The following is a 20,628-nucleotide window of genomic DNA, read 5'->3' on the forward strand; positions in this document are numbered from 1 at the left end:
GTGAACTTGAGAAAGGAACTGAGCCTCCTTCATCTTTGTGCCTTCCTTGCATAGTACTCAGCTCAGGGTACTCAGCTTTCGTTGAATGAATAATGGACAGGGAAGTACACTTTAAACTAATGAGTGCTGTGCTAATGTAAAGTATAATTAATTTTACATCCCCTGCAGTCTCAGTTCATGCCCACCCTGTGACCCTTGAGCTGGATGGAAAAGTCTTCATCATTGGTCTGTTTTGTTTGTTATTTGAGTTGCCTTTCTGTGGATCTTATGTAGTTCCTTACTGTGTATCTTGGAAAGCTTAGGGCACAGTGAGGATGCACTGGGGTTTTGCACAAGAATAAGACAGTGTTTTGCTGTCTCATTCTAAAGTCCTTCCTCAAGAGGCTTTTGTTGTTGTCCTTTTTGTCCCCAAGAGAACATTGGGTGTCAGTGACTAAAGGAAGACAAAGAGGCCTGGATTCCTTTTTCAAGTCATAACTGATAGTTCACATTAAAGTCAGAGTAGCTTGTATTTAACTTCGTTTATTCTGTATCTAAGTTTAATGTATCTTCTGAATAAGTGTGCTTTATTAAAAATAAAATTATAAATTTTTACAGAAATATCATTTTTCAGGCTGGAAACCTGAGGATCATTTCCTTTCCATCTGCTCCCTTTAAGGGACTCATCACCAAAACCTGTCAATACTTTTTTTCCGGATATCACCAAATTGTATCCCTTCCTTCCCATTCCCACTGCTGTAACACCAGCGTTATTTCAGAAGCCCCCTTGCTGGGTTTGCCTTTTGGCTTTACCCCACTAATCCATCCTATACACCCACAGCAGTCAAAGCCTTCCTTCTGAAATGTCTTGTGTCACTTCTTTGCCCAGAAATGTTGAAGGGTTTCCTTTTCCCTATTTAAATAAAATCAGAACCACTTGACTTAGGCTTGAAGGCCCTTCAGCATTGGCCCTTCACTGACCTCTCCTGATTTCGTACTATTTTATCCATGCCCTAAATGTGCCACCAACATTCCCAGCTCTAGGCTTTTGCCCAGGCTGTTATCTTCCCTTGCAGTGCTTCCCAAGCCTCGCCCATGGCTTTGTCCCAGCTCCTTCAGAAAACCTCTCTCCTCTCCTCTTTTCTTGATCTCTAATTCTGTGCTGCATTCCGCTGTTGTTTAACTGCTTGTGTCAGATTCTCATCTCTCCAGGCAGATTAAGAACCCATGTTAGTGACTATGTCGTAGTTCAGTTCAATATTCACATAGGGCCTGTTCTGCACTAGACCCTGAGCAGAGGGAGCCTCCAGTGGCTGCTCAGAACAAAGGCACAAACTCACAAGCAATTCTGTTACACAGGATTCTGTAAGAACCTGGGAACCTTGTCATGGGCTTTTCTAAATCTCAGTAGAGGCCAACACTAAAGAAATGTACCCATCATTTCTCCCTTCCCTTCCTCTTCCCCAAACCGGTTCTTCCTCTGTGCCCCACTCACCCTAGTCTCCAGACATAGCTCTGACTCGTCATGCTCTCTCATCTACGTCCCCACACACATTACGGTTTACTGCATACTTTCACATCCATGATCTTTTCTGAGTCTCTCAATGGCCAGATTTTTCAGTGGAGGGTAAGCAACAGGAGAAAGCAACCAGCTCCAGGGCCCACCAGGATTTAATGTGGGCTGAAACCCAAACCTTTCCCCTGCCACCACTCCTGGCAGCATTTTGAGTCTATTATACCTCAGAAATATTTCTTGAGTGGGTTCTCGTTCTTCCATTCCTTTTACCTAGACCATCAAAATAGTTTTTCCCCTTGAACTTTCAAACGTTAACTTTTCCTCTTTCAATCTAGCATTCATTCTCCCACCAGATATATATGCCCCTATCAGAGCACTGATCATGTCACACCCCTGCTCAAAATCCTTCAGTGGTTTCCCATTGCCCACAGATTAAAGTCCTAGCATTCAAATTCTTCCTGGCTACGTCAAATGATCTTTATAGATTTCTTTTTCCTTCTATAGGTAGCCTTGGCCTCAACCAGATCAGCATTTCCAGCTTTCTTGAACATGCTCATGTCTTCCCTCCTTCTGAATCTTCTCACTCCTATGCCTTTGCTTGAAATATTCATTCCCAGGCTCCAATGGCTGAATACTTACAAGCCATCTCCAAGTTCACCTTCTCCCTAACTTTTTTTTTTTGGCGGCTGGTCAGTATGAGGATTCGAACCCTTGACCTTGGTGTTATCAGCACCACGCTCTAGCCAAGTGAGATAACTGCCAAGCCCTTCCTTTTCCTAGATCTTTTTCTGGAGCACCTACCAGCCACTAGACACTGAGGAGACAGAGATGAGTCACACACAGTGCCCTGCCCTAAAGAAACTCACATTCTGGGAGAGATGGACAGTTAAACTCATAGCTACAGGAGAGTGGAAGGAGGGATGTAATAAAGAAGTTCACGGTGCTTCCTGAGCTCTGTTACCCCAGGGCAGCTTCTGGCAGTATGAGGTTTCCCCTGGAACCTGAGGTGAGATCCAGAAAATAAGAGTTAGTCAGAAGTCAGGAGGAGTCCAATCAAATCAAATCAAGAAATAAAATGTTTCCAACTCCTCAAAAACCTTCTACTAATCATTATCCCTTCCTACTTCCCCAAAGGTAACCCCTTTCTGCCTTCTAGTATCATGGATTGGCTTTGAATTTTATGTAAACAGAATCAGAAAGTATGTATTTTTTGTGTCTGGCTTCTTTTGCTTACCATAATATTTGTGAGAGATATCCATGCTGTGGTATGTAATGGCCATTTTTTCATTTTTCTGTTCTGTGTAGTATTCTGTTGCACAAACATGCTATAGTATATTTATATATCCTATTATATATTCTATTGTTAATGGGCATTTGGGATGTGTCCAGATTGTGGCCCTTGCAAATTATGCTGCTGCTATGAATATTTTCATATGTATCTTGGTGGACTTGTGTGTGAAATTTTTTAAGTATATACCTACAAGTAAAATTGCTGTGTCATAGTTAAAGTGTATAATTTAGTGGTTAACACCAGACTGTTTTCCAAAGTGGTTGTGGCAATTTACATGCCCACCAGCAGCCTCTGAGCGTTGCTGTTGCTCTGCTTCCTAGCCAACAGTTAGTATTATCAGTCTTTCTCACTTAAGGAATTCTGAAGCCTGTGTAATGATATCTCAGTAGTCATTTCACTAACAACCAATGATTAATGAAGTTGAACACTTTTTTCATATGTGTATATGCCATTTAGATATTCTCTGTGATATTTCTTTTTGAGTTCAGATCTTCTTCCCATTTTTCTATTTGGTTGTCCTTCTTTTCTTATTTGTGTTGTTCTTTATATATCCTGGACAGAAGCTCTTTCTTGGTTTCTCTCACTGTATAGCTTGTCTTTTTATTCCCTTAATCATGTCTTTTGATTAGAAGTTTCTAATTTTTTTTTTGTTTTTTTTGTCTTTTTCGTGACTGGCACTCAGCCAGTGAGTGCACCCGCCAGTCCTATATAGGATCCAAACCCGCGGCAGGAGCGTTGCTGCGCTCCCAGCGCCACACTCTCCCGAGTGTGCCACTGGCTCGGCCCAGAAGTTTCTAATTTTAATGTAGTCCAAATGTATCAATTTGCTTTCTTACAAACATCCCAATTCTGACTGAGCCACATTTCAGGTGCTCAAGTCACTTGCATGGTGATGATATTGGACAGGGCAGCTCTAAAGTTTTGTCTTGTTTTACTCCTATAGATCTACAATGCACCTAGAATTTATTTTGGTGTATGGTGTGAGGTAGGAGTCAAGTTTCATTTTTTCTGCATGGATATACAGTTTACCCAGCACCATTTATTTAAAGCTTTATCCTCATTCCTTTGTTGCACCTCTTTGTCATAAATTAAGTGTCCATATACGAGATGTGTGGCTGTTTTTAGTCTTTTTATTGTTTCATTTGGTTTACCTATCGCAGCATCACTATCATACTGCTTTTGTAGCAGTAGTCTGAACCCCGTAATATTTTATTTGCAGATCTCTCGTAGAAAGCAGTTAAGAGCTTTGGCAATACCGACAGGGCAGGACAAGGAGTCTGGGTTCAAATGCTGACCTGACCACTCTTCATCTGTGTAATCTCAAGCAAGTTAACTTCTCCATAAAACTCAATTTTGTTTGTATGAGGATAAATGTTGTGGGGCTATTTATTTCGTAGGGTTGGGGAAGCGGTTTCATGAACGTAAAGCGCTTATTAATGTCTGGCACAGAGTAAGCTCTCAATAAAAATGAGTGGGCACAGTATAAATTTATTTGCTTGTTTTTCCTCTCCGACTAGGAGTTTCCAGAGGGAAGGAGCTGCTTTTCATTTACGTATCCCTCCCAGTCCCATCCCTTATGCCTAATACACTGCCTGGCACGCAGTAGGGGACTCAATAAATGCTTGAATGAATCAGTTCAGCTATGAGGTCGTTTGGCCCAGATAGAGCAGGTAGATTCTGGCGAGGACTACATAAGAATGAATAGCCACAGCGCAAGAGAACCACGAGAGGGAGTAGGAACCAGGCCTCTCCAGATATCGCGAGAGTTCCCCCGAGCGCCGCGTCGTCGTGCGCTCTGTTTTTGGCGGAAGTGCGAGGCGGGAAGGCGGAGCTATCCGAGAGCGCGCGGTCTTGCCTGAGGCGAGGAAGTTGCTTCCGGGTCGCGCTCCCGGAAGCGGGAAATTATCGGCCCATCCTCCTCGCCCGGCGACGGCTGTCCCCGAGGCGGGAGGAGCCCGAGGGGGCGCGGGCCCCGCATGTGAGTGACTGGGGCCCGAGGTCGGGAGGGGGAGCCCGTCCCGAGACAGCCTCGCCACCGCGTCCGTCTGTGACATCCTCGCTCAAACCCTCCCTGGCCTCTACAGCCATCCTTTACCTTGCGCTTATCCCTTTTCTGAACCTCTCGCATTTTGCCGACTGACAGCATCCCCCGGCAACTCTTCTGGGTCGACTCCCTTAAGACATCTGTCTTATTTTGGCTCCGCCGGGGAGGGCGAAACGAGGTCGCCCCTGCTTGAACTTTTTTGCAGGCGTCACAGCAGTGTCTCAAACAGAGGTGCTGGCAAAGTCCGGATTGCAGTGCCCTTTTGACGGATTTCTTTTTTTAATTGAGAGTAGATTTCCTGCCCCTCTCCGAAACATCTTTTTCTAATAATTGTTAGGGGAAAATACTTTTTAAAAGAAGTGTGGACTTAGTGTGTGATAAACCTGGCATCTCGGATTTCAGAAAGGAATAATATGACTTAGTTTATTGACATGAGTAAATGAACTAGTTGTAATCGTCTTTTAGTGCAAAGAAATTCTTCTGCCACTTGTTCCGTAGTATTTTAAGACCGTTAACCCTGCAGAACACACTTTTTCTGATCTAAGAGCCCCGCATAGCCTTGGTAATAGCGAATATGTTTCATTTATGGTGTTATCAATCACCTTATAATAGAGTCTACTCCAGATACTTAGTATTCTGACTTTTCTGATTGCTCAGTTGTAGTTCCCATGGTGGAATCTTCTACGGGCGTCTTTTAATAAATTCGTTTATTTGAATTTGAGTTGTCACAATTTCCCTCTAAGGAATAACATGCCTTTAAAAACAAACAAGCAAACACAAACAACTAAATTCAACTTGGCTACATTGAAGTTTTGACTGAAGGTTACATAGCCCAGCATGCATACCAGAAAGAGGCCCTGTTTGCCCTGTCAGGCCTTTTCTGCCTTGGACTGAAACGTTTTTCGAGACCTGACTTGAATCCCTGTACTTTCACAGGTACTGTACAGCATGAAAAAGAATGTCCAAGTGCCAGGTTTCTGACCTCCTCACCTCAATCCTCATCTGGCTGATGTATTTTTTTAAATTAATAAAAAGTAAAATGAATAAACCGTGAATGGTCACTTTAGGTCCTTTCTATAAATATGTTCAATATTGATCAGGTTCCATGTCTGCGGTGAGTTTCCATGTCTGTTCTTGGATTTTTGTGTTATTTTCTCCATTTATCTCTACTTTCAAAACATTCATGATTCAGTGTGGGAGATAGACATATGTAATACAAAGTGATAGAGTTGTATAGGGTTCAAAGGGCAAAAATCAAGGTTGAAGTCAGAGTTCACTTACTGGACAAAGCACTGGAGGCTAGGCTTTTTAGGCACAGGAAATTGTGTATATGAAGGCAAAAAGATGTGAAACTATGACAGTGTAAAATGTGAGGAAGGATTAATGGGAAATGGGACTGGACAGATAGTCAGTGACCGGAACATGAAGGGCCATGCTAAGTAATTTGGACTTTATCTTATAACAATTGTTATTAAGTATTCAATTTGTCTGGACATTGGAACAATGTTTTACGTACATCATTTTGTAATTCTCCAAATAACATTGTGGGGTAGACATAATTATCCCTATTTTATAAATGAGAACTCTGAGGCTTAGAATAAGTAGGGTCTCATGGTCACATAGTAGGTGGCAAAATCTAGAATTTTCATCCAGCTTTTTCCAACTTTAGTGCCTCTGTTCTGACCACTGTACTAAACTGTGCCCCAGCAGAGGATGGGGAGTCTTGGAAGGTGTTTAACGTGAGCCAATTTGTGGTTCAGAAAAATAGCTTGTGGACAGGGTAAAGAGTATGGATTAGAGAGGAGGAGGACTGAAAGTATAGAGATTAACTGTAACTTTGTGATGGTTCATAGGAGAGATTTTGTGGGCCTTGACTGTGCCATAAAGGTAGACCTAGAGAGAAGGTGATGAATATGAGAATTATACAGGAGGTTGAATCAAGAAGATTTATTGAGAGTTTCATTGGTGGGAATGAGGTAAAAGGAAGTTTTTAAATTTGGAGGACTAGTGTTTTCATTAAGAAAGGGCATATAGTAGGAGGAATGGGTTGAAGGGGAAAAATAGTAAGTTCAGTTATGGACACATTACATTTAGAGAACTATGGGAAATTTGGGTCAGGGTGTCTGGTAGGTAGTTAGACGGGTCTTGAACTCTGGAGAGAGTTTGAGACTGGAGAAGAAATTTGGGAATCACTAATAGCATTAAAGCCATGGAGTGAATGAGAAGGTCACAGACAGCTGTGGTGAATACCAGCATCCAGGAAGAGAACAAGAGAATATGCCAAGGTCTGAGAGCACATAATGGGAAGCAATGGCAGCTGCCGCAGAGAAGTCAGATAAGGTTCTAACTGGAAAACATCCTTTGGATTTGGCATTTAGAAAGCCATTGGTGAGGGCCAGCCTGTGGCTCACTTGGTAGAGTGTGGTGCTGATAATACCAAGGCCATGGGTTTGGATCCCTGTATAGGGATGGCCAGTTAGCTCTCTTAGAGAGTGTGGTGCTGACAACACCAAGTCAAGGGTTAAGAACCCCTTACCGGTCATCTTTTGGAAAAGAAAGAAAAAGAAAGAAAGAAAGAAAGCCAGTAGGTGACCTTAGAGCAGTATCGGTGGAGTGAGGGGCAGAAATATGATTTCAACAGATTGATAAACAAATGGAGACCTGAAAAACAAGAAAGTGAGTGAATTTTACCATGTTTTTTTGCCCTCAAGGTGCTTGTCTCTGAAGAGAGGGAGAGAAAGAGAGAATACTGGTACTGGAAATCTAGAGGGGAAGGATTATTTTTTTTAATAGTAGAAATTGGAAAAGGTGAGGATGAAAACAGGTCGAGGTAAGTTTAAAATGTGGAGACTTCTGCTTCAAATATGTCAGTGTCATAAAAGACCAAAAAACACAGAGATTTGGTCTAGATTTAAGTAGATCAAAGAGACATGACAGCCAAATGCAATGTGTGATCATTGGTGGGATCCTGTATTTTTAAAAGGCTATATAGTCTTTTTTTAAAGGAAAATTCAACTATGGACTGAATATTGGGTAATATTAGGGAATTATCAGTTTTAATGTGTATGATAATAATGTCAATGGTCGTGTAGAATAATCTTCTTATTCTTAGGGTATATATGCTGAAATATTTAGAAGTGATTTTATGATCTGTTGCAACTAACTTTCAAATGGTTCTGTTGAAAAACAGAGAGAAAGTAAATATGGCCAAATGTTAACAACTGGTGAATCTAAATGAAGGATATACAGTTGTTCATTGTATTATTTTGGTTTTTCTAGAAGTTTGAAATTTTTCAAAATAAAACGTTGGAAGAAAAATATAGAATTGAGGATGTGTCTGTGTCGTGGCTATTTTCTCTCTGAACTAGAAGGGGACATATTTTCAGAAAGTGAAGAAAGTACTAATCTCTTCAAGTCTCACTGGGCAGAGATGTCCAGAAAGAGGACCATTAGATTCAAGTGATGATAAAATGCAAAAAAAAAATAGAAATTCCCTTGATCGTAAATTTTTTAAAATTTTAAACTAATTTATTGCGGTATAATCGACATACAAAAACTGTACATATTTAATGTATACAAGTTGATGAGTTTGGAGCTAAGTATAAACCCATGAAACCATCACCAAAATCTATGCCATCAAACTATCATCACCTCTAAAAGTTTCCTTTACATCATCATCATCATTATTATTATTAGTGATAAGAACACTAAACATAAGATCTACCCTCTTAGGATATTTTTAAGTGTATAATACAGTACTGTTAACTATGGACTCTATGCCATATAGCAGATCTGTAGGGCTTATTCATCTTGTATAAACAAAACTTTGTACTCTTTGACTTTGTGCTCTCGGTTTCCCCCTGCCACCAGCCCCCGGCAACCACAATTCCACTTTCTGCTTCTATGAGTTTAACTATTTTAGATTAACTCATGTAAGTGGTATTGTGTAGTATTTGTCATTCTGTGTCTGGCTTATTTTACTTACTATAATATCTTCCAGATTCATCCATGTTGTTGCAAATGACAGAATTTCCTTTCTTAAGGGTGAATAATATTCCATTGTGTGTGTATACCTGATTTTCTTTATCCATTAATCCATCAGTGGACATTTAGATTGCTTCCATGTATTTACTATTGTGAATAATGCTGCAGTGAACACGGGAGTGTATATATCTCTTGACATTCATATTTCATTTCCTTTGGAAATAAACCCAGAGGTGGGATTGCTATATCATATGGTAGTTCTATTTTTAATTTTTAATGAACTTCCATACTGTTTTCCATGGTGGGTGTACCAATTTACATTCCCACCCAGTGTACCTTGGTTGTGAATTTTAAGCATTTATTGCAGTTTTAAATTATTGCTCTTTTAAATCATATTAATCATTTTAATGTTTTGTCAGTTATTTTTCCTTTTAATATGATGTTTATTTTTTCTCCGAGGTTTTTCTTTTTCTTTTTATTTTTCGTTTGCTTGTTTGTTTGTTTTTTTTTCTTAATTTTATTTTGTCGATATACATTGTGGTTGATTACTGTGGCCCATTACCGAAACTTCCCTCCCTCCTCCCTCTCCCCCCTCCCACCCAACAATGTTCTTTCTGTTTGCTTGTCATATCAACTTCAAGGAATTGTCGTTGTTATATCTTCTTCCTCCCCCCCCCACGGTATTTTTGTGTGTGTGTGTGTGTGTGTGAATTTATTTATTTATTTTTGGCTCCCACCAATAAGTGAGAACATGTGGTATTTCTCTTTCTGTGCCTGACTTGTTTCACTTAATATAATTCTCTCAAGGTCCAACCATGTTGTTGCAAATGGCAGTATTTCATTCGTTTTTATAGCTGAGTAGTATTCCATTGTGTAGATATACCACATTTTCCGTATCCACTCATCCGATGATGGACATTTGGGCTGGTTCCAACTCTTGGCTATTGTGAAGAGTGCTGCGATGAACATTGGGGAACAGGTATACCTTCGACTTGATGATTTCCATTCCTCTGGGTATATTCCCAGCAGTGGGATAGCTGGGTCGTATGGTAGATCTATCTGCAATTGTTTGAGGAACCTCCAAACCATTTTCCATAGAGGCTGCACCATTTTGAAGTCCCACCAACAATGTATGAGAGTTCCTTTTTCTCCGCAACCTCGCCAGCATTTATCGTTCAGAGTCTTTTGGATTTTAGCCATCCTAACTGGGGTGAGATGGTATCTCAGTGTGGTTTTGATTTGCATTTCCCAGATGCTGAGTGATGTTGAGCATTTTTTCATATGTCTGTTGGCCATTTGTATATCTTCCTTAGAGAAATGCCTACTTAGCTCTTTTGCCCATTTTTTAATTGGGTTGCTTGCTTTTTTCTTGTAAAGTTTGTGTTCCTTGTGTATTCTGGATATTAATCCTTTGTCAGATGTATATTTTGCAAATATTTTCTCCCACTCTGTTGGTTGCCTTTTAACTCTGTTAATTGTTTCTTTTGCTGTGCAGAAGCTCTTTAGTTTGATACAATCCCATTTGTTTATTTTTCCTTTGGTTACCTGTGCTTTGGGGGTCGTATTCATGAAGTCTGTGTCCAGTCCTATTTCCTGAAGTGTCTCTCCTATGTTTTCCTTAAGAAGTTTTATTGTTTCAGGGTGTATATTTAATTCTTTAATCCATTTTGAGTTGACTTTAGTGTATGGTGAAAGGTATGGGTCTAGTTTCATTCTCCTGCATATTGATATCCAGTTCTCCCAGCACCATTTGCTAAAGAGGCAGTCTCTTCCCCAGTGTATAGGCTTGGTGCCTTTGTCAAAGATCAGATAGCTGTAGGTGTGTGGGTTGATTTCTGGATTCTCTATTCTATTCCATTGATCAGTGTGTCTGTTTTTATGCCAGTACCATACTGTTTTGGTTATTATAGCTTTGTAGTATAGTTTAAAGTCAGGTAGTGTTATGCCTCCAGCTTTATTTTTTTTGCTCAGCGTTGCTTTGGCTATGCGTGGTCTTTTGTTATTCCATATAAATGTCTGGATAGTTCTTTCCATTTCTGAGAAAAATGTCATTGGAATTTTGATGGGGATTGCATTAAATTTGTATATCACTTTGGGTAGTATGGACATTTTCACTATGTTGATTCTTCCAATCCAAGAGCATGGGATATCTTTCCATCTTCTTGTATCCTCTCTAATTTCTCTCAGCAGTGGTTTGTAGTTCTCATTATAGAGATTTTTCACATCCTTGGTTAACTCAATTCCTAAGTATTTTATTTTTTTGGTGGCTGTTGTAAATGGGCAGGCTTTCTTGATTTCTCTTTCTGTCAGCACCACGCTCAGCCAGTGAGCGAACCGGCCATCGGTATATGGGATCCGAACCCGGGGCCTTGGTGTTATCAGCACCACACTCTCCCAAGTGAGCCACGGGCCGGCCCTCTTGATTTCTCTTTCTGCATGTTCACTATTGGAGAATAGAAATGCTACTGATTTTTGTGTGTTGATTCTGTATCCTGCTACTGTGCTGAAATCATTTATCACCTCCACGAGTTTTTTGTAGAGGCTTTAGGCTGTTCAATATATAGGATCATGTCATCTGCAGACAGGGACAGTTTGACTTCATCTTTTCCAATCTGGATGCCCTTTATTTCCTTCTCTTCTCTGATTGCTCTGGCTAGTACTTCCAACACTATGTTGAATAGGAGTGGTGAGAGTGGGCATCCTTGTCTAGTTCCTGTTCTTAAAGGAAAATCTTTCAGCTTTTTCCCATTCAGGATGATATTGGCAGTGGGTTTATCATATATGGCTTTAATTATGTTGAGATACTTTCCGTCTATACCTAAATTATAGAGGGTCTTTGTCATGAATGAGTGTTGAATTTTATCAAATGCTTTTTCAGCATCTATGGAGATGATCATATGGTTCTTGTGTTTGATTTTATTAATATGGTGTATCACATTTATTGATTTACGTATGTTCAACCAACCTGTCATCCTGGGATGAATCCCACTTGATCGTGGTGAATAATTTTACGTATGTGTTGCTGTATTCTGTTTGCTAGTATTTTATTGAGGATTTTTGCATCTATATTCATCAAGGATATCGGCCTGTAGTTTTCTTTTTTGGTTATATCTTTACCTGGTTTTGGTATCAGGATGATGTTTGCTTCATAGAATGAGTTTGGGAGATTTGCGCTGTTTCAATCTTTTGGAATAGTTTATAAAGAATCGGTGTCAATTCCTCTTTGAATGTTTGGTAAAATTCTGCTGTGAATCCATCTGGTCCTGGGCTTTTCTTTGTTGGGAGCTTTCTGATAACAGCTTCAATCTCCTTTATTGTTATTGGTCTGTTCAGATTTTCTACTTCTTCATGGCTCAGTTTTGGGAGCTTGTGTGTGTCCAGAAATTTATCCATTTCCTCCAGATTTTCAAGCCTGTTGGCATATAGTTGTTTATAGTAGTCTTGAATGATTCCTTGTATTTCAGATGAATCAGTTGTAATATCACCTTTTTCATTTCTAATTTTTGTTATTTGAATCTTCTCTCTCCTTTTCTTGGTTAGCCATGCTAATCATTTGTCAATTTTATTTATCTTTTCAAAAAACCAACTTTTTGATTCATTGATCATTTGTATTGTTTTTTGGGTTTCAATTTCATTAAGTTCTGCTCTGATCTTAATGATTTCTTTCTGTCTGCTAACTTTAGGTTTGGATTGTTCTTGTTTTTCTAGATCTTTAAGGTGAAATGTTAGGTTGTCCGTTGCCATCTTTCCATTCTTCTGAGGTGAGCATTTAATGCAATAAATTTTCCCCTTAATACTGCTTTTGCAGTATCCACAGGTTTTGATATGATGTATAATTATTTTCATTAGTTTCAATAAATTTTTTGATTTCCTGCTTGATTTCTTCTTGGACCCATATGTCATTAAGTAGAATGCTGTTTAATTTCCATGTGTTTGTATAGTTTCCAGAGTTTCGTTTGTTATTAATTTCTAGTTTTAATCCATTGTGGTCTGAGAAGATACATGGGATAATTCCAATTGTTTTGAATTTATTGAGACTTGATTTGTGACCTAATATGTGATCTATCCTGGAGAATGATCCATGTGCTGATGAGAAGAATGAATATTCTGAGGTTGTTGGGTGGAATGTTCTGTAGATATCTGCCAATTCCAATTGGTCTAGAGTCTTGTTTAGATCTTGTGTTTCTCTACTGATTCTTTGCCTAGATGATCTGTCTAATATTGACAGTGGGGTGTTCAGGTCCCCTGCTATTATGGTATTAGTGTCTATTTCCTTCTTTAGGTCTAACAGAGTTTGTTTTATAAATCTGGCTGCTCCAACATTGGGTGCGTACATATTTATGATTGTTATGTCTTCTTGATGCATCAGTCGTTTTATCATTAAGTAGTGTCCCTCATTGTCTCTTTTTATGGTTTTTAGTTTAAAGTCTATTTTGTCAGATATAAGAATAGCTACTCCAGCTCGTTTTTCTTTTCTGTTTGCATGGTAAATCTTTTTTCATCCTTTCACTCTTAGTCTGTGTGAATCTTTATGGGTGAGGTGGGTCTCTTGTAGGCAGCATATAGTTGGGTCCTGCTTTTTGATCCAGTCAGCCAGTCTGTGTCTTTTAATTGGGGAATTTAAGCCTTTTACATTAAGAGTTGTTATTGAAAGGTGTTGATTTATTCCTAGCATTTTATTGGTTGTTTGGTTGTCTTAGGTTTCTTTTGTTCCTTGCTTTCTGATTTACTGTTTGTTTTCTGTGTTTGTTGGTTCCTTAGGTTGTAGATAGCCTTTTTGTTTGTTTGTTTTCTCTTCATGAATGCCATTTTTATTATACTAGTGGGTTTAGATTTTTCTTGGGTTTTTATGGCAGTGGTAGTTATTTTTCAGGAACCAAACCCAGTACTCCCTTGAGAATTTCTTGTAAGGGTGGTCGTGTGGTGGTGAACTCCCACAGTTTTTGTTTGTTTGAGAAATATACTATTTGCCCTTCATTTCGGAAGGATAGCCTTGCAGGGTAGAGTATCCTTGGCTGACAATCTCTGTCTTTTAGTGTTTTGAATATATCATCCCATTCCTTTCTGGCTTTTAGGGTTTGTGATGAAAAGTCTGATGTTAGCCTGATTGGGGTCCCTTATAGGTGATTTGACGCTTCTCTCTTGCTGCTTTTAAGATTCTCTCTTTGTCTCTGTGTTTTGCCAATTTGACTATAACATGTCTTGGAGAAGACCTTTTTGGGTTGAATACGTTTGGAGATCATTGAGCTTCCTGGATCTGAAGATCTGTGATTTTTCCTATACTTGGGAAGATTTCTGCCACTATTTTGTTGAATATGTTTTCAATGCAATCTCCTTTTTCCTCCCCTTCTGGAATACCCATGACTTGGATATTTGAGCGCTTAAGGTTGTCTGATATCTCTCTCAGATTTTCTTCAATGCCTTTGATTCTTTTTTATTTATTTTTTTTGTCTGCTTGTGTTATTTCAAACAGCACATCTTCAAGTTCAGAGGTTCTCTCTTCAACTTCCACAAGCCTGCTGGTTAAACTCTCCGTTGTGTTTTTTATTTCACTAAATAACTTCTTCAGTTCGGCAAGTTCTGCTCCATTTTTTTTCAGGGCATTGATTTCCTTGTACATTTCCTCTTTCAGGTCCTGTATACTTTTCCTTGTTTTGTCATGATGTCTAGCTGAGTTTTCTTGTATCTCATTCAGTTTCCTTAGAATTATCACTCGTAATTCCTTGTCAGTCATTTCAAGGGCTTCTTGTTCTATAGGATCTAGAGCTTGAGATTTATTATCTTTTGGTGGTGTACTTTCTTGATTTTTCATATTTCTGGTATCTTTTCTTTGATGTTTATTCATTGTGGCAGGGGGTTTCACAGTCCACAGGTTTGACACTATTGACTAAGATGTTGCTGTGGTTGTCCACTTGGTATGGCTACCTCAGTGACTACTCAGTTGGCCACAGTGCCTTGCGTGTGTGGTTGCCTCGGGTCTTGGGCCTCTCTGGGGAGCCACCTCTCTGGTCAGCTTGGACTCTGCGGGGCTGCTGGGTCACGGGGTGGTACCGCAGGGTGTGTGGTGTGTGCTGAGCATCGTACTCTGTCGGGTCCTCCCGCCGCCTGCCTTTTCCGTCCTGCTTACAGTTTCAGAGGCTGGGAAGTCCAAAGTCCAGGGAACACATCTGGTAAAGTTCTTTGGTGTCACAATCGTGGGCTGGCCAGTTAACTCAGTCAGTTAGAGCACACCTTTGTAACTCTGAGGTCGTGATTTTGGATCTCGGAATCTCTAGAATGTCGGGCCACCTCTCGGAGTCTGGGTGGAGGCCAGAAGGACTGGGTGCGGGGAGCGGAGGGCTGTGGGGAGACTGGGTGGAGAAACCAGAAACCCTGACATGCAGGCGGATTACTTCACGGGACTACCGTGGTTGCAGGGGACACCTTGTTGGTTGATCACCCTTGGTCGACCTTCTTTCAGGACCAAGCAGCTGGGGGCCTCACTTGCTCACCTTTCACCTAGGAGTTTTAAAAAACTGGTCACATGGGGCACCACTCTGTCTGGTCTGCCGCCGACCGACCCGAACAGTCCTAGCCTCGTTCCTTTTGGTGGGCGAGCCAATGGCCCGGATTCTTCTTTCCCTCCTGGCCCCTTTGGGAGGAGATGGGGGAAGAGAGTGGTGAAGAGAGGTGAGTACAGCCGCCGGCCCCAAACAGCCCGGTTAAAGGACACTCAGACGCGGCAGGGGTTCTGTCGAGCAGTTCCAAAAGATCGTGTCACCTCCATACCCCTCATTGAGAGTTCAAGGCCGTTCTCTACCACAGAGCCAGAGTTTCCGTCCCAAACACACAGCAGCCCTACACCTGTCACAGCACAGCCAGGCACCACACTGCCGGGCTGAGGCCTCGCAGCCCTCGCTCCGCTCTGGGCCGGCTGAACCGTGACTCAGGCCCAGCCGGGTGAGCCTCGGGGTCCACCACAGTCTGTGCCTTTGAGGCCCCTGCCCCTCTGGGACCCAAGTCGGCCCTCGCGCCCCAGTGCAGCGGCCTCCCGCACGTACCCGCTGCCGGCACCTTCCTCACCTGGCCCTCGCGCACGGCCCGCCCCAACCGCCCTCCATGGTTTTTATTACAACCCAAGGAACACATTTTTTTTCCCTTTAGTAGAACATATCCTCTTTAGTGTAAATCACTGGATAAAATAGAATGGAATATATTCATATACTAAAGAATGGGTACCATACTACATAGCTGGCATAATACTAAAGAATCAAGTAGGGGAAAAATAAAATTTAATATTACTCTGACTATTTCTACTGTTGAAGATTGGGACTTATTTAAATGGGCTTTTGAAACTTTCTGAACTATAGTGTTTCCCCTTTCGTGTTTTAACTAGATGAATTCGTATTGCATTTTGGAGTTGCCTAGCTGGCATAACTGTTCAGAAAACAGAACCTCCAGGGTAATGTCACATCTGTGTTTAGGACATATTTATATCAATAGAGGAATTCTCTATTAAACAGTGTAAAGGAGACGTTTACATTTATTTTGACCTCTTCTCATAACCTATTTTCTGCTTTAAAAAAAAAAAATTATTGTTAAGCTCTATCAGATATGCCCCTGCCCTGTTTCATTATAGATTGAGACCCAGAAGGGATTGTGGAGAACATCCATCACACCTGTCAGTTGCTTCCTCCTATTCCTGAAAATACTTCTTCAGAAGTGAAACTGCTTCTGGCTTACCTCATACCACAGGCCTCTCTTGAAAGCGAGGTTTCTCAACCACAGCACTTTTAACATTTTGAGTGGGACAGTTCTTTGTTGTAGGGGGCTGTACTGTATATTATAGGATGTTTAGTGTTTACCCACTAGATGCTTGTAGTACTTCTCCAGTTTTGACAATCAAAAATGTGTTCAGATGTGACCAAATGTTCTCTGAGGATCAGAATCACCCCTAGTTGAAAACCACTGTTCTAAAGCAGTGTCTCTTAATTGGGGGTGTGCCTTTAATCAGCAGGGAAGATGTTTGAAAACTTCTGTGTCTGGGCCCCACTAAGTTCTGGCAATTCAATATGCCCAGGTCGGTGTATGATACCTTGATTTTTATAACTCCATTAGTGATCCTGCCTGTGCTTTTGCAGGTCTAAGCCACTGTTAGAGTCAAGCTCTCTCTTCTGAACTTCCCTCTGTGGCAAAGCTCACTTCTGCCAGAGTTGGACCTTCTTTTTGAAGGTAAATGGATCGCCATCAAGCATCAGCTGATTTCATTCAATTTCCACACGCTTGACTTTGTGTTTGATTTTTTTTTTTTTTAAGGGACAGGATTTTTTGTTGTTTAATGTCATATCCAACTAGATACCAGTAGTATCCCTTTGTGTGACAATCAAAAATGTCTCCAGACATTCCAAATGTCCCCTGGGGGGCAGAATTTCCACCATTTTAGAAACACTGATCTAACCAAAGCCAAAAGGAGGACTTATTTTCAAGATCCCTAGGTGCTCTTAGAAATGTCACCGAAGTACAAGTAAATACCTTTCTGATAACTTGGGAAATGTGTCATAATCTCTGGAAAGAAGGGTGTACAGCTTGCAAAAATATATTCAGTGTCGCAACAGTGTATACTTGAATTACCGAAAAAAGCCCTGTTGTTATTTGCAATATAAATTGGAAGTTTAATAACATTTTTATATGCGTCAAAAGGGGCAGGCAGAGGTTTACAAAGGTTGCAAAACAGTCATCAGAACGATAATAGGTTAGGGCCGCCCGTGGCTCACTAGGGAGAGTGTGGTGCTGATAACACCAAGGCCACGGGTTCGGGTCCCTATATAGGGATGGCCAGTTAGCTCACTTTGGAGAATGTGGTGCTGACAACACCAAGTCAAGGGTTGAGATCCCCTTACCGGTCATCTTTTTTAAAAAAAAGAATGATAATGGATTAGAGTATGGTGCTGATAACACCAAGGTCAGGAGTTTGGATTCCCATACAGACCAGATGCCAAAAAAAAAAAAAAAAAATAATGGTTGATCCTTCTTTTAGCCTTGCCTGCACTGTTGTCCTCGGTTCTCCAAAGGGCATACCAATGTGACATTCTCTTCTGCCTCAGAGATACCTGCATATGTCCCCAACACACACACTTTACAATTTTTTACTGGAATTTTTTCTAGAATCCTTTCTAGGTCCTTTCCTTTCTGTTCCTCTACTAAGTTTTTTTTTTTTTTTTTTTTTTTTTTAAAGATGACCGGTAAGGGGATCTCAACCCTTGGCTTGGTGTTGTCAGCACCACGCTCAGCCAGTGAGCAAACCGGCCATCCCTATATAGGATCTGAACCCGTGGCCTTGGTGCTATCAGCACCGCACTCTACCGAGTGAGCCACGGGCCGGCCCTCCTCTACTAAGTTTTAATGGATTTTGACTGGGTATTGTTGGATAACTTATTGTAGTATTTAAATGAACATTATTCTTGCTTGCTTTCTTAGAATGTCTTTGTTAATTTAAACAGGAAAATGTTATATCTGGAATCACTGGTAACAAAACCAAGATGTGAAAAATGTTGTAATAAGCTATCACTTTACTCTCTTTTGCAGGAATCATTGTAGTCAATCTCTTTCCAGTTCTCAGCCACTCAGTTGTGATAATCCCAGGATACGTGTTGTGGTTTTGGAACTGCCAGCTCAGAATAGGAAAATACTTGGTTAGGGGGACGGCATGTATAAAGCACCAACCCTGAAGTCAGGCACACTTGGGTTCACATCCTGGCGAGTTATGAAACCTTTCTGAGCTTTGGTGAAATCTGAGAACATCTGCGAAATGGGATTAATTACACCTATGTTGTGGGACCCCAGTGGTGATTCACTGAGATAATGTTTCTAGAGTGCTTAGCACAGTGCCAGGCATATAAGGTAGGAACAGGCAATGGTAATATAGGAATGCAATTGGACATGTCTTTAGTTTCTAATGAATTGAGTTTTTCTCCTTCCTGAAGTGTTCATAGACTAAAATTTTAGAGCTAGAGAAGACTTTAAAGACCTTCAATCCTCTTATTTTTTGGATGAGGAAATGGACCAAGTGACTTAGCCAAAATCATTTCACTAGTGATTGGCAAAGCTTAGATGAAAACTCGGGCCTCTTCTCTCTCAATCCAGTGCTGCTTCTATTTTTTCAGCTGTAACATTCAAATACAACTCTATGGAGAAACAAAAAGTCATTCTCAACATGTGTGGCAAATCATGCCTTACTTCCTCCCTGGGGTGCCATGGCCATCTATCACTGCACGCTTCTGACTTGTTTGTGCTCAGTGATGGTCCTTGAGAGTAGCTGTGGGATTTGTGATTACAAAATTAATCCAGGAAAAGTTTGGAAAATATGAAAAAGCACAAAGAAAATAACAGTCAGCCGTAATCTTATGTCCCAAAGATCATCTACTCCTGACATTTTGGGGGGTGGGGGGGAAGCTGGTGGGTATGGGGATCCAAACCCTTGACCTTGGTGTTGTAACACTGTGCTGTGACCAACTGAGGTAACCAGCCAGCCTCTGACTTATTTTTAATTGAAGACGCTACATCTTAATTTCTGTTTGTTGTTTGTTTTTGTTAGTATAGTTCTTAGTGCTTTTCAATCCCTCCTCCTGCCTGCTAATCAAGAATGGCTTAGTGAAAAGAGTGTGAGGTCCAGATGAGGCTCAGGTGACAAGTGACTGGGTGGTCTTGGATAAGTTATTCCCCTACATGGAAATTAAGACATTTGAACTGGACAACCTGAAATGATTGTTCTGCTTTATATATACTAACAAGTAGTTACAAGTAGTTTGCAGTGGTTAAGCACATGCATTAAGAGAGTCTCTATCAGAAAGAACCTTTTATAGATGGATTTCTGAAAGAATCCTTTTATGAGTTTACCCCTCTTTGCCAGTTTATCTTTATCAATAGATTTATGCAAATGCATGTTATATGCCAAATGCTGTACCATTGTAAGGATATGTAAGATATTTCCTGCTCTCTTAGAACTTACAGTCTAGAGTCTGGGCAGTGGGAGGGACGGAACAGTGTAGTATAATAAATGCCACAACAGGGGTAAGTTCAATTTCTATAAATATACATTTTAAAAACATCTTTATTATATGCCATAGAATTCATCCAGCTAACATATACAATTCGGTGGCTTTTAGTATATTCACAAAGTTGTACAACCAGCACCATAATTTAGAATATTTTTGTCAGTCTAGTGACATGACTGTTGTCCTCCACCCTACAAGTGGCAGCATCTCCTTACTGAAAGAACAGACATGTACCATGTCAGTGCTTTTTGAGGTTGGAATCACTTTGGGAATGAAGTATGTGAAATAAGAAGACCCTCTGTGTTTTAAAAAAAAAAAAAGCCTGCTAGAAGAGCACGTAAACCCTAAGCACTGTTCTTCCTCCCATAAATGAAGAAAAATATTATTGTTCTGTAACACAAGCACTTTTTTAGAAGAACTACATATTTCGTTTTACAAGTTAAACAGAGAGAACTGTACTTTGCCACTTTATACCTTTTATTCTGTGGTCACTGTGAAACAATCTGGCTTTGAAATAACTATGAGAACACAAATTGAATTCTGAAATTAGTCATAGATTTTAGGTCTTTTAAGTATATAAAATACAAACAAAATGTCCTTTATTGTTTAAAATTGTGTTTGTGGAAAAGCATGAGGACTGTAAGCTTGCAAAATCTGAAGAGCTCCCAGGCCGTGGTTTTTGTCTTGTCTGAAGTCCTTTGCTCTGCCAAGAACAATACTTATCAGCATGTACCTAGCCGTAAATCTCACCTTCAAGGATCAGTTCCTCCTTCTGTGTTGC

At 40.5% G+C, this 20,628-nt stretch overlaps 1 protein-coding gene across 8 annotated transcripts in view; it reads left to right on the forward strand.

Moving 5' to 3' along the window:
* Positions 1-4,682: 4,682 nt before the first annotated feature.
* The window catches only part of C5H6orf89 (chromosome 5 C6orf89 homolog), a 50,011-nt gene continuing 34,065 nt past the window's right edge, over positions 4,683-20,628 (forward strand). For 5 of the 8 annotated variants that reach the window (XR_010023656.1, XM_063097745.1, XM_063097746.1 and 2 more), the window contains exon 1: positions 4,684-4,764. Coding sequence is in view for 4 of the 8 variants with exons in the window: in XM_063097745.1 (XP_062953815.1) it covers positions 4,763-4,764 (2 nt within the window). In the remaining 4 variants the exon portion in view is untranslated. Of the gene's footprint in view, positions 4,765-7,609; positions 7,661-16,934; positions 17,026-20,628 lie in introns of those variants that run through there. The other 3 variants (XM_063097748.1, XM_063097749.1, XM_063097752.1) reach the window with 3 other exon arrangements.

The sequence above is a fragment of the Cynocephalus volans genome, chromosome 5 (assembly GCF_027409185.1).
Source record: "Cynocephalus volans isolate mCynVol1 chromosome 5, mCynVol1.pri, whole genome shotgun sequence".
Lineage (NCBI taxonomy): Eukaryota > Metazoa > Chordata > Mammalia > Dermoptera > Cynocephalidae > Cynocephalus > Cynocephalus volans.